Source organism: Lynx rufus, unplaced genomic scaffold, assembly GCF_022079265.1.
Source record: "Lynx rufus isolate CCGP_SWC_20201006 ecotype Redwood Valley unplaced genomic scaffold, mLynRuf1.p SCAF_10, whole genome shotgun sequence".
NCBI lineage: Eukaryota > Metazoa > Chordata > Mammalia > Carnivora > Felidae > Lynx > Lynx rufus.
The window spans coordinates 26,445,567-26,464,049 of NW_025814824.1; the positions used below are offsets into that span (position 1 = coordinate 26,445,567).

Sequence of the window (18,483 nt, forward strand, 5' to 3'; positions counted from 1 at the left end):
GAACAAATGCAGCTCCCCCACAGTTCCTGTGGGCATCTCCTAAGGAGAAACTGAGAAGGCAAACATGAGCAGGCCAAACTTTGTCCCCATCACCGCAACTGTTCTCAGGGCTGCAACTCTGAACAGTGCAGTGTGTGATGCAACCAGTGGATGCCTGGGCACATGCCCACTCCCACACATCTTTCCAGCAAAGTGAGTCCCTGTTCTGATGCTATGTTGTATGTGATTCCATAGCTGTGGGTCAAGTAGCCAACTGGTAGCATTAAACATATACTAAGTTGCTAAGTAAAATGATTAATTTATACTATACATTAAATATTTAAAAAATCAATAAGATACAGTTGTTGCTTAAAAAAAGCCTACAGTCCAAGGAAAATCAAATGCCCACAGCAGTGTCTTCCTTTTATCATTACACACTATACTTGTAAGTGCATGTACATGGTTTAGGTACTGGTAAACCATCATCACAAAAACCTAAAATAATCACTGAAAATAGTCAAGTTGCACCACAAATGTACTTATATGCCAAATATTACTAGTTGGCAATAATGAATACTATTTGTAATTTCTAAAATTAACTGGCAAGATTTAAGAACTATAGCTACTGTTTTTATGAATCCCATATTTTCAACCTGAGTATTTCTAATTTCAATTTTTATAACAAAATAATACTGTCCACATCTCTTTTTAAATCATACAGATTTAGATATATCTAAATCAAGTTCAAATTAAAATCAAATTACTAAATAAATATATATTACTACTAATATTTATTGAAAGTTAGTAAATAATCTGTACTTTCAGATTCCATATGAATAAAAAATTTCTAAATTTCTAAACTGTCCTATGGTCAGGTTTATTATGTTGGCTTCATCTGAATAAGTAATGAGCTTAGAAAATACAGTAACCCATAAGGACAATTTTAAAACAGTGCAAAATTTCCAAAGCAGGATAAAAAATTATAATAACTTTAATTCAGAGTACTTTTCTTCCTAAATACCAAAGCAGTTTTTTGAAGTACGTCTTATATTCTGACAATGGTCCTGCTTAAAAGAACGAAGAAATCTGAAACTCACCTTTGTACACCGTAAGGTCTTTCTAAGATAGGCTCTTTGAATGGAGGTGGAATGTGACCAAAATAATCAGGATAAGCCACCTCTGAATATTCTGGGACAGACTTTGTATTTTTCACAATCTCAATATAGAGATCTGAGTCGTGGAGTGTGGGTCCATCTGAGACTTCCACTGATGTCTGTTCCACTGATGAAGTAGACTCTGTATCTTCATCATCCTCAGTTTCAACTCCAGTACAACAAAGCTTCCCTAGCTGAACTGTTCTTCCCTCAAACAGAACATTTCCGCAAGCAGCCATGTGTGGACAAGCTTTAGTGCACGTAAGGACAGTGAGAGGGAGACTGTAGTCCTTCTTCCCTCCTGCGGTAAAACCCGGGCCTGTCTGAGAAGGAAGATTCTGCAACGTAATTCGGTCCAATGCCTTCACAATATCGTTGTTTAGGCCCTGGGTGGAAGAAATAGTTCTATTTTGATCACCTGGCTGCTGTTGTGATGTTCTGCCATTATCTTTCATATCTTCTTTTGCCAGATCCATACAGGTAGGTTTCTTATCACCTTCGTCTCCTTTAGGAGACACATGCACCTTCCTTACAACTCCTTTTCTTAAATTGCCTGAATTTCCAGATGCTTCCTCTCCAGCTGTAGGAACAACAATAGGGCCACGTACTTTCCCCTCAAATACAAAAGGCTTTGGTTCTTTGGAGATTAAATCATAGTCCTTTGAAAATAAAAAATACATATGATCTTTTAGCTGTAAATATTAAAATGTATTAACAAAATTAAGACTATATTCATTGCATATGCTGCTTCAGAATCTAACATTTGAAAATTATAAAGATGGAGCGCCTGGGTGGCTCAGTCGGTTGAGCGTCCGACTTCGGCTCAGGTCGTGATCTCACGGTCTGTGAGTTCGAGTCCCGCGTCAGGCTCTGTGCTGACAGCTCAGAGCCTGGAGCTGCTTCGGATTCTGTGTCTCCCCCACCCACCCACCCCCGTTTCTCCCCCACTCACGCTCTGTCTCTCTCTCTCTCTAAGATAAATAAATATTAAAAAAAAAAATTTTTTTAAAGGAAGCACAACACCCAAACTGTTACTTCAACAACTACAGTGTCTGTTTTGTACCAAGCAATGTTTCAGGCTCTTAAGGCCCATCAGCTTAAAAACAAAAACAAATCTTCTTCCCTCCTGCCACTTACATTCTTTGATGAAAGGAAGGGCGAGGACTGTCAACACAACAAACATGACACAAATATATAATATGAAAACTTAATAGACTAAAGTGTTAATAGCAAGAAGAGGGGGGAGTTGGGTACTGTGGATGGCGAGTGCCAGAGGGAGGAAAAGTGGGCTGCAATTTTAAATGCCATGGATTAGGGAAGCCTGAGAAGATGAAATATAAGCAAAGGCAGAAAGGACTGCCATCCACACGCCCTAGAGAAGAAGGGTGCTTGGTGTATGCAGAGAACAGCAAGGAGGTTAGGATCGCTGGAACAGAATGAACAAGATGGATTCTAAGATGTAAAAGAGGACCAGATACTGTAGGGCTTGGCAGGCTATTGTAAGAATTTTGGTTTTTACTGTGAATGACACTGGGAGCCAGTGGAGGGTTTAGGGAAGAGGAGTGCCATGACACAGGACTTACACTGAGAAAAAAAACAAAACAAAACAAAATAGAACCTGTAAGTACAGAGTGTCTTAACCACCTGCAGTACAGGGTTTCTTAACCACAGGGGTAAGACATTTGATCTAAATAATTATTCTTTGTTTGGTTTTGGTTCTATGTTTCAGGGGCCAGGGCTAGCAAGATAGGGGGCACCATCTTGTGCATGGTAAGATGTCTAGCAGCAACCCTGTACACGCTAGATGCCAACAGTATCCTCACGCATTTGTGATCACCCAAAATGTCTCCAGACATTGTCAAATATCCCCTGGAGACAAAATCATCCCAGTTGAGAACCACTGCTCTAGTGTCCTTCTGAGAACAGACTAAGGAGGGGAGAGTAGAAACAGAGGACAAATTAAGAGTCTGGGCAAGGTGCTAAGAGGGGGTTGGATTCTAAATGCACTGTGAGGCAGAACTAACATGATACTGTAAAAGACCAGATACAGGACAGAAGGGACAGAGAGGTATCATACACGGTGCCCAAGTGTTTGCCTGAATAAATGAAAAGCATCAGGAGTTTAGCTCTGAGATGTTAAGTGTGAGCTATTCACAGCTAGTCAAGCGTGTAAAGTAGGCAACTGGACATATATGAGTCTAGAATTCAGAAGAAATGCCCATCCAGAAGATTTAAATCTGGGAATCATTAGCATACAGATATCATTTCAAGCCATGAGGCTGGAGATCTTCAATGAAAAGAACTAGAGAAGAGAAGAAGACTGAACTTTGGGTCACTATCAACTACAGAGGTTCAGGGGATGAAAATAAAGCTTTAGAGAAGATGGAGAAGGAAAAGCCAGTCGGGAAAGACAAACACCAGGAAAGAAAAGTGTCCTGGAAGCCAAGTTTAAAAAAAGGATGTCGCTGACAGGTCAAGTAGCCTTTTCTCTTTTTACACTTACAAAAATATTTTTTGCGTCTATATCTTATATAGACTCTACCAAAGAAATATACCACAACTGATTTAACTTTTATTCTACTGTTGGGCATTAAATCTTTTATTCAACAGAGGATTTAAACAAACATATAAACAAAGTATATATTTAAGCCATTTCCAAAATTTTGCTATTATAAAAAAATCTGTAAAGAACATCTTTTTGCATAAAACTTTTTGTTTAGGATGACGTCCTAAGCACTGAAATGGAATTACAGGGTCATATAACTATAATCAATTTTAATGTTTAATACAAATTCTCCAAATACTCTCCAAAAATACTTATCCAAGTGTACATTCCCAGTACCTGTGGATGAGATTATCTATTTCAACTGCTCTCTTCCTTGCCAACATTAAGTACTATAGTTTTAAAACACTTTTCCAAAAGGGACAGATAAGAAGTACTGTCTAATGCTATTTTAATTTGAATTTCCCTATGAGAAAAGCAAAAAAAAAAATAAAAATCTATACATCTGTTAACTGGTTTAATTCTTCATAGGTAATTTATTTGTTCTTGAAATACAGGGTTTTTCTTATATTGCATAAATTCCTACATTACACACACAAACACCCCAATCCTCCACGTAACCTATCTTTGCAAATATTTTTCTGAATTTGCAATTCATCTTTTAACTTTAGCTTCTTTATACACATTATGTGGTAAAAATTAAGAATATTTTCCTTTGTGATTCATTCTTTAAATACCCACTGCATATAAACCAAGGACCTTAAGACGATTCACTCTCAGCCCCTATACAATGTCTAATCCAAGGAGACAGTGGAGGCACAAAGGAGGTAGTAGAGGTAGGTGGCTCTCCATTAAAAGTGTTAAAAGCGGGGCGCCTGGGTGGCTCAGTCGATTGGGCGTCCAACTTCAGCTCAGGTCACGATCTCACGGTCTGTGAGTTCGAGCCCCGCGTCGGGCTCTGGGCTGATGGCTCAGAGCCTGGAGCCTGCTTCCTATTCTGTGTCTCCCTCTCTCTCTGCCCCTCCCCCGTTCATGCTCTGTCTCTCTCTGTCTCAAAAATAAAATAAACGTTAAAAAAAAAAAAGTGTTGAAAGCAAGTAAACTTGCATTTAAAAACTCTGTTGATTTATAAAGACTAACATACAAAGAACACTGCTACATAAGTGGTATTTTATATTGAGATGTCATTTTGATCCAGGATGTTACTTCAGTATCAAACTCAGTATGCAGCACCTGAAGCTTTTCCATAAACAAATAGGGGTATAACATGAAAGCTGCTTTTCTTAAAGAGTAAAAGTACATTCCATGTACATAAATGAATTTAAAACAGTAAGTTGAGGCAAATAGTTGAGAGGTTTTATTCTTAGAACAGTAACTTAACCATAAATATTTTAATGTTAGTTTACTCATCTATGATCTGGGGTCATGCTGAAGTGAGAAAACGTCCCCCTAAGTACAACTGAATGCATGAGGGAAAAAAAAAATTAAAAATAGTAATTTCATTTACAATCTTCAGATCACCCTTATAATGTATTATGGGCCCATTTCTCCTGAAATACCTTACACTGAAGTGGTCTCCCCTTTTTTGGAGCTTTTGTAGTTAATTTTAATTTTGACTATGGTTTGGAAAAGAGGGGTTGCCTATTTAGATAGGAAGGCTAGTTTTTCCATAAAACAAATCTTTATTTTATGTTAAAGATACCACTGTACTTTTTTTACACTATTTGTATACATGTGGTGGTATTAATGCTGAACTGTAAAATATAAAATTATAATGTGATCCTGTAATTCTAAAAAACAAGAGCAACAAAAACTCTGTTTGAAATACGGTGGGTTAGATATCCACCCACAGAAACACTTACAATTGTTGGATATTAAAATATTTTAAGTACCACAACAAGTGGATAAGACAGCAAAAATAAAGAGCAAAGAGTAAATGATGACGGGATCCCAAAGTGGTAAGACTAAATGGCTTTCACTTGGAAAATATTTGCTAAAACAGGAGACCTGGGGGTTTAGGTTTTCCCATCTCAGAGTACAAAGAATAGAAGACTATCCCAGAACCGGCGTAAGGTGGGGACTCTACCAGAAGATCCTTCTCCCATAAAGATGAAACCCCCAGAGAACTAACTTTCGATATGGAGGCCCTAAAAATACCCCCACCAGAAAACAAACAGCAAGGAAAACCAACTGTCTCAAACCTGGGCACTAAGAGAATGAAAAATATCACTACCCATAAGTTATAAATTGATATCAAAAGCCTGCCATCACATCACACAGACTGCAGCCTGAACTCACGTATCTGAGTGGTCCAAAAACCCTTCAGAAGGAATGTAACCTATTAAGAGAGCCTGTCAAAAGTAATAAACAACAACTTCTGGAGTTTCCGCATAAGTTCCACAAACAGAATTGTAAAGAAAATGACCAGCTCATAGGGAAAAAAACAAAAACAAAAATACAACTAAATGAAAAATTAAACAAGTAGAAGAGAAGGAACTAAAACAAACAGATGTGGAAAAAGACCTGCAAGAACTTCAGACACTAATATTATAACACTAATTAAATGACTATATTTAATATGTTCAAAGAAATAAAAGACAAGAAGAAGTTTAACAATGATGAAACAGATTTTTTTTAAACCTTCCAAACCCCCCCGCAAAAAAACAAATCTGGATGCCTAGTGGATGCTTGTAACAACCAATCAGAGCCAAAAATAAAATTAGGGAACTGGCAGACTGTTTTAAGGAATGTAGTTGACTATAGCATAGAGAAAGAGAAGGAAAACATGAAAAAGAGTTAAAAGATATGGGAAGAAAGTAAAAAAGTCTATATCCAGAGGCGCCTGGGTGGCTCAGTCAGTTGAGTCCAACTTCGGTTCAGGTCATGATCTCACAGTTCATAGGTGTGGGCTCGAGCCCCGTGTCAGACGCTGTGCTGACAGCTCAGGGCCTGGAGCCTGCTTCAGATTCTGTGTCTCCCTCTCTCTCTGCTCCTCCCCCTGTTCGTGCTCTGTCTCTGTCTCTGTATCTCTCTCTCTCTCAAAAATGAATAAACATTAAACAAAAAAGTTTTTAAGTCTACATCCAATTAGTAATGCCAAAAGAAAAGAGAGAAGAAAAGGGAAAGAGGCAGTATCTGAAGGAGAGATAGTTTTTCCAAACCCTAAACGAAAACAACTCAGAGATTCCAAAACATAGCAAATCCCATATAAGATTTAAAAAAGAATACCTGCCCTTAGTCAACATTATTGGGAAACTGCAAAGCAGGAAGCTAAAGAAATGATCTTGAGGGGCGCCTGGGTGGCTCAGTCGGTTAAGCGGCCGACTTCGGCTCAGGTCACGATCTCACGGTCTGTGAGTTCGAGCCCCGCGTCGGGCTCTGGGCTGACAGCTCGGAGCCTGGAGCCTGTTTCCGATTCTGTGTCTCCCTCTCTCTCTGCCCCTCCCCCGTTCATGCTCTGTCTCTCTCTGTCTCCAAAATAAATAAACGTTAAAAAAAAAAAAAAAAAAAAAAAATTAAAAAAAAAAAAAAAAAAAAAAAAAAAAAAAAAAAGAAATGATCTTGAAAGTCACCAGAAACAATGTGTTGTACAGTGAAAACATACACTTCCTATACATACTACCCAGCAATTTCACTCATAGGTATCTACCCAAGAGAAATGAAGGCAAATTTCCACAAAAAGCTTTTTACACAGGTGCTAATCTCAATTTTATTCACAGTGGACCCAAACTGCAAGCATTCCAATACTCATCAAGTGAACAGATAGAGAAACCATGGTACATTCATACAATGAAATATTACTTAGCAATAAGGAAAGAGCCACTGATATACGCAGTAACATTAGTGAACCTCAAAACCATAAGATGAGCACAGAAACCTTACACCGGAGCACATTCATGCAGGACTGCAGTGACGAGAAGTTCTAGAACAGGCAAATTAACCTACAGTGACAGCAGATCAGCTGTTACCTGGGCAGGAGATGAAGAGACTGACCACACAGGGGCCCAGGGAGGTATCTGGGGTGACAGAAAGAATTTCATTATCTTGGCTGGGTGGGTAGTTGCACAGTAATTCGTCGAAACTCACTGGACTTAAAGATGAGTAATTTACTGCATGTAGATTATATTTCAATAAAGCTGATTCCTAAAAATTAGCCAGAGAAAGAAACTAACTTCAAGAATGATTACAAAGTAAAAGCGCTTTTAGAGACACACTAAAAGGTGTATTTCAGGCAGAAGGAAAGTAATTCAGACTAAAGGTCTGAGAAACAATAAGAAATGAAAAACAAAATAGTAAAAATGTGAGTAAATCTTAAACACTGAATGTAAAGCACAAAGCAGTACCATACACAATGATTTTTTAAAAGCTAGAATTAAAATGTAAATTAAAAGTATATACACTGGTTTGGGAGGTGATGATACTTAAAAGTATTCCAAGTTTCCTTTTGTAATTAAGAGAAAAAAGAAAGGTCCTGATTAACTTCTGAATAGTAAAAACTTACATCAAGAGTAACTAGAATTTCTGCATGTATGTCAATACTCAAACTTATACTTTAAAGGAATGAAGTTTATTATATGTAAATTATACCTCAATAGAGCTGATTAAAATAAAAAATAACAAGACTGTAGAGCTTTCAAATGAATACACGTGAAAAAGTGAAACAAAAAACAGTCAATCCAAATGAAGGCCAAACAAAAGACAAAGATACAGAGATGAAACAAAATCTGATCTCATAAATATAAATCTAAATAGAGTAATAGTTATATGTAAATGAACTGAATGCTCCAGTTAAATGGCAGCCTCAGGCTTTTTAAAAATCCAACTGTATGCTGTTTAAAAGATACATGTCTAAAGATATCAAAAAGTTCAAAGCAAAAGGCTTTAAAAAGATACCGGGCAGCTCATCAAAATTAATTTAGCTACATTAATAACTTTCTAAACTTTTTTGCCTTAAATGTCTTAGAGACTTTATAGTATCAATAACTTTATAACCATTAACAGTTCATTTCAGAGGGAACAGAAATCAATATATACTCATATGCCTCCAAAAATATTTAACAAAACTGACCTACAAAATGGAGACACATTTGCAATCACAGCGAGAAATTTCTAACACATTTTTCACAGTAATTGATAGCACTGGAATAAAAAGCCTTAAGTACAGGAAAGATCTTCTCAACGTGATGAACAATCCTGTCACAGTGGCCAAACCCACAACCGTGCCTAACAGGTGCAGAATTATTTTCAAGGGTACAAGAAGTAGCAACGAAAATTGACTAAATTCAAAGCCATAAAAGAAGCCTCAAAAAATTCAAGAGATTCTAATCATAAAGAATGTCCTCTTCTGCCACAGTATGCCAGATATATAAAAAGATAAATACAAAATTGGGAAAGCCAACTTTCACATTATCAACAGATGAAAGAAAAAAATCATAATGTAAATAAAGTTTCCAAACAAAGATAATGAAAATACTAAATATCGAAACATGTGTAATGTAGCTAAAACAGTAATTAGAGGGAAATCTGTAGCTTAAAATTTTAAATACAGTACTAAAAAAGAAGACTAAAAATTATTGGATGCCTATCTTAAAATAATAATATAACAAAAAAGAGCAAAAGCAGGAAAATCAAGAGATGACACTGTGAGCCTACCATTTAGAAATATGGGGATTAGTGTCAAAAACATGCTAAAAGTGATGGTAGGAAACAGTAGTGGGAAAGGGACCCAGTTTTTCCTGATTAAATTAGGTAAAGCTATGTGACTCTTTAAACTCTGTCCATACATAACTTTAATAAAAATTTAAAACCAAAATAAAAAGAGGAAAAAAATAAAAACAAAACTAACAAAAGTCCATATGGCAACCGTCATCATGCCACCACAAATACATGAAAAAAGAGCTGTGACAATTCAGAATTCTGACACTTCCCATATTCTGCCATTAAGAAACAAAAGCAAATAAAACTGTAACTGTCACTATGAATAAATAATCATAGTTTTAAAAAGGTCCCTCAAAAGTCTGTTGATAATTACTTTAACACTTCTACAAATTGCCTTCAAATGTATTCAATTTGCCTCCATCTGGCCACTGAATAGTGTAAGTAGCCTTAACACATCTGGAAGCAAAGTGGGTGGTGTTCAGAATTCTAACAAATGCATCAAGTAATTTTAAACTCCAATGGTTGATACTGAAAATGACATGTAAATCCAAATGGAAAAGGTCATTTAAAAAGTTGAAATTAATTTCATTTGTGTTTAATATCTCATGATCTGCCAGTATCTGGTAAGATGATGGCTGAAAAAATTCTTTCAAATACTTCTTATCTGGAACCAACCAGTATTTTTAATTCTCTAAAATGTATCACTTAAATCTTGCTGCTTAGATACAGCTCCAACACACAATTCAAAAAATAGAGATTAATGTATCCTAAAGATGCATTCATCTGAAATTTAAAAATGAGAAAGACAGTCAACTGCCAACACAGCTACTTTAGAAATAACTGTCCAGTTGTGTAAATAAAAGACCATGTGCTATTCCTGTAACACATGCCACAGAAATACAGTTAACTATTCTACACTATACTTTGTGGCAAAATAGAGAACACATTGATAAATACATATTAACTGAAATACTTGAAATAGTTTCTTTTGCTTACACATAATAAAAAGGAGTCAGTTACTTGGGAAGACTTTTCAGAGCACTTACACTCTGACAAACCCGTCTTTACCATCCGGCCCTGGCCAAGTCAGACCACAAGTAGGAACCCACTTCTATGAGCAGCCAAATTAAAGGACAAGCTGACCAGCTGTTAGGGGCCAAGCAGGAAACCATCAAGGGTAGCCTATTCTGGGTGATGAATTAACAGGCGGATATACAAGAACTCACCATCGTAGCCTACAAGAAAGAAGTAGCCTGCGAAAGAATGAGAACCAAAATCCTGGCCTTGACACCCGTTAAAAAATTATTTTTCTTTACTCACACATCAGAACTCCCACCATTTTTAATCATGTTATATAGTTCCTATACACACACAGAAAAGAAAGAAGAAATTCCTTCCCCAAATTCCTTCTGCGGTATTTTTCTGCTTTGAGGTAGCACTATCTGTCACCTCCCAGGTGTTATTTTTAAGCAGTTCTTAGCTGGGCACAAAGATGTTTAAAGAACAGCCATACATCTAGCAAGTTCAGTACCCTTTCCCAAACGCCTCCTCCTGTCTTCTTCTTTTTCTCTTTTTGACAAATACCATTCTCCTTTACTCCTGCCTTCTTTCTAGTCCGCCTGATTTTAGAGTACCTCCCAACATCCCTCAAATCTTTGTGAGCACCGAGGAAATGGCGGGGGGGGGGGGGCGGCGGGGAGCAACTAGAGGCTGTTCCTATTGCGTCCCAAGCTCATTAGGATCCCCAAGAGAACCCTGAAGAATGAGCACGGTGAGTGTCAACACCACTAACCCGGATTGTTTCTGATACGCACAGTACATGCAGTACAGTGCTGTATACATATTTTCTCTTCCTTATGATTTTCTTAACATTTTCTTTCTTGTAGCTTGCTGTATTTGTACGAACCCGGTATATAATACATACAGCATACGAAATGTGTTCATCAACTGCTTCTATTATCAGTAAGGATTCCAGTCAACAGGAGGCTATTAAGTAGTTAAGTTTTGGGGGAATCAAAAGTTACACATTCACTTTTTACTCCATTCAGAGACTGACACCTCCAACCCCCACATTTTTCAAGGATCAACTGTATTTCTTTTTTTATTTCTCATACATAACTTCGTATTAAAGTCTTTTTCTTTAGGCAACTAAGAATTATAATGGAAATAAATGGGTTTATGGGGTATGGGGCTTGTAATAAGAGCTGAATAAATCTGAGATTATCTGGTTCACCCTTTATTTTACAGTTTAAGATTCTGGGCAATTTCAGGGACTTACTCAAGGACCCACCACAGCAGGCAGCTGAGTGGGAATAAGAAACTAAACCTACTAATCACCATCAATTCAATCAGGTTTACTTGCTACGTAACCCACGCTATGTACGCGCACTCCAGTAAATAAATGAGGGTAAGAAATGTTAACAAGAAGTCACTCTCCCTGTGAACCAAATCAGATATAAAGACTTCAAGTTGTCCTCCCCACCCCCCAAACCCCGTCCCATTACATGGAAACCTCCAGGAAACACAACAAGCAGACTACAGTTTTAATTTAGCACTTTCTTAGCTCTCGTCTCCCCTTCGGTTGGATGCAACTGCTACAAAGATGACTTTAATGTCAGATTCTGAAATGCCATTTTAAAGATTATTTTTTTTGCAAAGAGTAAGAAACTATGCCAATTAAAGCAATGAGCCAAAGAGATGAAAAAACTTTTAAGCCAGCCCAAAAACTAAATGAGCTGGTCCCCTCATTTTATAAATAAGCAGTTTGCAGCTCAGAATGCTAAAGCAGCAGTCCAATGTCACTCAGAAAGGCAATATTACTTTCACATTTTAGAAACAGGAAGAAGGAAACCAGTGATTATAGGCCTAAGGAAGAAAAAAAAAGAATTTTTTCTTAAAATCAATTAAGATGCTGTATTTTCCATATTTATACCTGAAAATCATCAACAAGCTCAGGGAAAAGGTGTTCATACATTTTAAGTTCTTCTATCGTTCGTCCTGGTTCCTGCTGGGGTTTTAGCTTGTTAATATCCGTTTCAATATCATCATTCTGAAATAATAAAAATGTCACCAGTTAAGAAAAAGTTACATAATATAATTCAGACTAAAATTTTCCAAATTATTAATCACATGTAGAGAATAATCACTGAATAAAAGCTGTATAAATTAAAATGTGCTTGTATTTTTGCTTCATTGTTGCACATTTCATTGTTTTGGTTGTTTTATTGTGTTAAAGGTTACTCTAATAGAACACAGTATTTGGGCACCTCAAGATGGAAAACCTAGCATCAAGATCCAGACTAAAGTATGCCCTCCTGAATTGTCAAAATTTTATTCACATTTAAGGGCAGTAAAACTTAAAACTAAATTGAAAAATATAAATACAAGATAGTGGTGGTGATAATCATAACATTTACTAAGCAGTGAAAATGTGTGAAGCGCTAAGGGTTTTACATAATTTAATCTGCACAAGAACACTATGAGGTAGATAGCATTATTACCTCCATTTAACTGAAGAGGAAACGGAGGTAGAGAGAGGGTTAAGTGGCTTGCTCAAAATTACACAGCATGCAAAGAGAACACCCAGGATGTAAAATTCATCATTGATTTCAGAGCATACACTGTTGCTCGATGGACTGCCTCAAGACAAATTAATGATTATACCGTCCTCTTGTATTCCTTGGTCAATAATTTCCCTTAGAAAAGCTCAGTGTCACCATTCACTTTGTTTTTCGGGGGAAAAAAGTGAAAAGTTGAACAACAACCAGAAATGATTTTCATGCCCTTTTAAGAAAGAAGAGGGTAAATTTAAAGGAGAGGTCTGACCTTAGGAAAACAGGATATGCATCCGGGATTAATTTTATCTGTATCTGCTCAAAGACCAGAAGTACGCTGTGACAGAAGGACAAGTGTCAGTTTACCTACTACACAAGCTATTCTCACCAAATGTGGCCTCACACAAATACAGACTTACCACCACCTTCACTGCAAAAGAGAGATGTAAGATTTGTCTGCAATGGGCATTCATTTTTAACTTTGCATTTACCTTACTATCAGAGTGAACTTACTTTTAGCCTTAAATTTATTCTACCATGCCCCAATTCTTACAATACTTTCTATACGTGTATATGCATATACACATAGTCTCCATAGACTCTATGTACATATTTCGTATTAAGTAATTTAAAAGGAAAAACATACTATGTATTTCTCATATTTTATATTCAGGAACTTAGCTATCCCTTGTATAACCAACAAAAAGATTTTCTCCATTGCCAGAAATAATAAACACTATGTGTATTTAAAGAGTATCATGATAATTACTGTATCATTATTATATAATTATTAGTACTTGAATATGTAATTTCATGTGTCTTCAAATTATTAATTGATGAATCAAAATATATAATTTCCTTGATTGGCATCTAATAGAGAATGCTTTTAAAATAACAAAAAGTTTACAAAAGTATTCTTTCTCTAAACATACTAGAATTCAATATTCAATATTTTGTGAAAATTAAGCCTTAGAGATTGGCTCTCTACTTTCAAAAAAATAATAATAATTTATCTGTAAAACAGTCATTGTGGACCAAAAAAAACTGTACTTTGAGAGGTCAACAGCAGGAAATTCTGTGTTTTGGTTTAGGGAAAAACAAAGATGAAGAGCTACTGGCAGCCTCAGGGAAAAACAACAACAACAACAACTGTCTATCACTCCTTAAAGTTCTTCTAAAGTAAAGGAGAGGGAAAAAACACATTGAAGTGTGTATACTGACAAGTCCTGGCTATCTGGAAATGAGTCTTCTAAACCTCCAGGTTTCTATAAATGCTCCAAGCTGAAACATCTGGGGTAAAGAGAATAGAGAATGGGATTGCTATGGTGAGGAAAAAAAGAGTCTCTATGAGTATAAACACAATGGAACACAAATAAATATTAAACTCAATGCATATCAGGTTCACCTGACAAGGAAAGAAGTAATGGGATTTAGAATAAAAGGAAAAATTAAGTTTTACTAAATATGTAACTGCCAAAGACAGTAAGAGGCAGACTGTGGTAAAGAAGAAAATAAGATAATAGAACTCAGCAGTTTCAAAGAGTCAACAATTCTGTAGCCCTTTAAAAACAAACAAATAACATTTTGGTATAGCATGGTGGTAAAGAAAGCTGACATTCACATCCGACTGCTTTATTCTGAATCCTGCCCCCCCTCTTATAAGCTACATTAGTAATCTTTTTGTGCCTCCTTCTTCTGATTATTAGCCATGTAAAGCAGAGGTAATTAATACCATGTAACTTAGAGGACTGAGATGAGGCTTTAGAGTTACTATATGTAAAGAGCATGGATTAGCATAAATGGTAAATTCAAATGGTAACTAGACTTACCATGGTGAACATTTCATAGTGTCAAATCACTATGTTGTATACCTGAAACTAATAAAATAGTGTATGTCAACTATACTTCAATTTTTTAAAAAAAGTACAGTCGCCTGGATGGCTCAGTCGGTTAAGCATCCAACTCTTGATTCCGGCTCAGGTCATGATCTCACGCTTTGTGAGTTTGAGCCGCACATCGGGCTCTGTGCTGATGGTGCAGAGCCTGCTTGGAATTCTCTGTCTCCCTCTCCACCCCTCCCCCAGTCGTGCTCACTCTCTCTCAAAATAAATAAATAAACTTAAAAAAAAATTAAAAAGAGCATGGACTAACATAAGATTGGATGTTCAATAAATTATTTTATTATTACAACTGCTGTGTTAAGGTAAAGTGGGGGAAATGTGAGCAATCATGAACATTCCAGTGAGTAACACAGCCAACAACTATATTTTCCAAAGATGTGAATGTCACAAAAGAGAAAGAAATATGTGGAAATGTTTTAAATTAAAGGAGATCTAAGGGACAAGATAATTAAACACAATACCTGATGTTAGCACTAGAGGGAGGAAAAAAAAAATACTAGAGAGAGGGAAAAAAATGTCATAAAGGACATTTATTACATCAGCTGACAGTCAAATATGGATGGTAGATTAGATAAAAATGTTCTATCAATATATATTTATGAAGTTAATAACTGCATTGTAGTTATGTAAGAGAGTATCACTATTCTTAGGAAATGTAGACTGACATATTTAGGGGTATAGGATCATGACACATAATATACATAACTTTACTCTCATATGATTTTTTAAAAAAATTTTAAGTAATGTATTCATGCATCTACACTGACAATTTCCAAGGAGCAAAATAGAATCATTGTTATAATTCCTATTGAGTTCTATTTTCCCACCAATCTCTCTGTCTTTACCTCTGTAGTGATCCCAATAACAGATATTTTAATGAGGACCCTGAATCATAAAGAATGAATTATACTCAACATACTATGTTTTTAATAACATGGAAACATACAGCACATAAAAGTTTCTATCAAAATATAATACTTCAAATCATAAATTTAGTGTCAATCTGAAAAATTTTACTACCCTTAAACACTCACTTCCCAAAGAATCCAAACAGGTGATTTTTCCTATTATCTAAGGAACATTTTACATAACAGAATCTAAATTCTCATCCCATAGTTCTTTCACTTCCATCAAGTCCTGAACCACAATCACACAGTTAGCCCAGATTTTTTGCCTTGACCATCAGAGCCTGCATGGGTTTTCTTCTTTGCAGCTTCTTGAGGTAAGAATGTAGACCATCATGCTGTCCAGATTGGCTAACTTGACATTTCTGCCAAAGCCTGCCTTGGTGATCACAGTTGGTGATAATAAAACTGGTTCTCCATCTCCTATTAAGATGGAAATCTCAGGGTGCCTGGGCGGCTCAGCTGGTTAAGCATCCAACTTTGGCTTAGGTCATGATCTCGGGGTTCATGAGTTGGAGCCCGTCAGGCTCTGTGCTGACAGCTCAGAGCCTGGAGCCTGCTTCGGAGTCTGTGTCTCTCTCTCTACCCCTCTCCCACTCACGCTCTGTCTTTCTCAAAAATAAACAAACATTAAAAAAAAATAATTAAAAAAAAAAAAAGGTGGAAATCTCCCTCCAGTATCTTAGATTCTATCTCCAGAGGGGGTCAAATACTCAGTGTACCCAATTTTGATGTAACATTTCAAGACAAAAAGGTGCAAGCAGGCAAAGGTCAAATGAATCCCTCCCCATATGCCAAAAAAGCACTAAGTTAAACAGCTGAAAACTGAAAGAGTTAAACAGATACTTTTCCAAAGATACTAAAACAACACCTTCTAACACTAAATAAAGCAAATATAGTCACTATACTTCTAGGGGTGCCACCAAATTCTGAAAACTCCCCTGCCTTTTCACTTAATATCACATGACAATATTTTTTATCTAGTCTCAATTCAATAAATACTTTTGTCCATTTTCTTCTCCAATTACCTGAAACCTAAGAATCATCATGTAGACACTAATTCTTACCAAAGAGCCAGCAGTTACAGATTATTTTCCTACTATTTTGATATCTCCAAAAGATTGCTGAAAGAGGAACAGGTTGCCACTTAGAGTCTCAAACCACTTTCCTTCAAACTCAGATTTCCTTAGACTTTGAAACCTAAGCCAGATGGGTTACCTGAGGTCATCCTGGCCAAAAAGAGTGAAGGTAAGTTATTCTCACACCCTTTTCAGACCAATGCATTCAGAACAATATTATTTTCCCTTTCATTAATTCAGTGTCCACCCTCATCATAATAAACAGATGTGGACTACATGAATTAATCTACCATTAAGCTATACCTACCTCCCCAACCTTTGTTTTACAACTGTGGATACAATTTATAAAGTCAACTAAAGATGGAGTCACACTAACCTTAAAATTCTGATCTACGTCATCTTCATTTTCAGTTTCATTTTCGGCTTCTAAGTCAAGCTCATCGTTGTCATCACTTTCATCCACTACGTCGTCCACTGTGACACAAAACGCGCTATGAGTAGGTCAGAGATAAGCATTCTGCAACATGCACATCCGAAGACAGGGTGGCACAGACATACCACATCGGTGTTCCAATCACCAAAGGAAAAGTTAATGAAATGCCTCATTAAAAATGTCTCTAACACTGTTGAAAAACCTAGCAGATAAAGTGAAAGTGCTTTAAAATTTGAAAAAGCACTGTAAAAATGCATCGGTGTTTTTACTGATGTTCTCGGTTTTTAAAAATGAATAATGTCTTCTGTTGCAACAGCCTGAATGAAACATCTTATTTCCTGTACATGACAAATTTCAAGAACTGCTTTCATGCCTTTATCAACTGACTTCCCATCTATTTGTTTCAATGGCTACCATGTGCCTTATATAGTGCAATGTGCTGGGTATTCTTTTAAATATGTGTAAATATATTTACTCCCTGTCTGCAGGGAGCTCATGAGGTTAAAGAGCAGCAAAGAGTAAACAGATAACTACAATACAAAAGATTTATGTTCATGAAGGCATATACGTAAAACAGTTATGGGAATATGAGGATGGAATAACTGCAAACTGCTTGGGATCACGGGGCTATGAATGATCGCCTCACAAAACAGGTAGTGATTAAGCAATATCCTGAATATCCAGAAAACATGGCAGCTTTCTAGGTGAACATAAGGGTGGGTGAGTGTGGCTTTTAAGAAAGATGAAAACAAAAAGCTGAGATGGTATCTTTGGGAAACAGCAAGTGTAACTAAACTTGTATGCTTGGAAAAGTACTAAGAAAGGCAAATAAGAATGAGAACATGTAGGGCACACAGTAGGCCAAGTAGTTTAGATTTTTAACCTCTGGAAGATAAGCACTGAGAATTTTCAAGAGGAAAATGGCTTAATTCAACTTGAAACTGTTCAAAAGATCACTCTGGCGAGTGAGAGGGAGAACATATGTGGAGGGGGACCATTTAACTGGAGACAGTAACTGTCTGACCAATATAGCAGGAATGGGGATAATGAGTATACATTAGAGAAAAACTCAGGGAACAGAATGTAAAGAGACATGAGGACCATGGCTGTAGGAGAGACAAGGAAAGAAGAGTAGAGTACTCAGGTGAGTAACTGAGTGCTTTAAAACAAGATAGAGAATATTTTAAAAGAATATTTTGGGGGGTGCCTAGGTGGCTCAGTTGGTTAAGTGTCCAACTTTGGCTCAGATCATGATCTCATGGTTGAGGGTTAGAGCCCCGCATCGGGCTCTGTGCTGACAGCTCAGAGCCTGGAGCC

General features: G+C 36.6%; 1 protein-coding gene across 7 annotated transcripts in view; it reads right to left on the bottom strand.

Moving 5' to 3' along the window:
* The window catches only part of AGTPBP1 (ATP/GTP binding carboxypeptidase 1), a 202,476-nt gene that overhangs the window by 68,427 nt on the left and 115,566 nt on the right, over positions 1 to 18,483 (bottom strand). For all 7 annotated transcript variants that reach the window (XR_006966288.1, XM_047102959.1, XM_047102983.1 and 4 more), the window contains exons 12-14: positions 17,110 to 17,207; positions 12,227 to 12,343; positions 1,077 to 1,792 (exon numbers count right to left, since the gene is read on the bottom strand). Coding sequence is in view for 6 of the 7 variants with exons in the window: in XM_047102959.1 (XP_046958915.1) it covers positions 1,077 to 1,792; positions 12,227 to 12,343; positions 17,110 to 17,207 (931 nt within the window). In the remaining variant the exon portion in view is untranslated. The remainder of the gene's footprint in view (positions 1 to 1,076; positions 1,793 to 12,226; positions 12,344 to 17,109; positions 17,208 to 18,483) is intronic.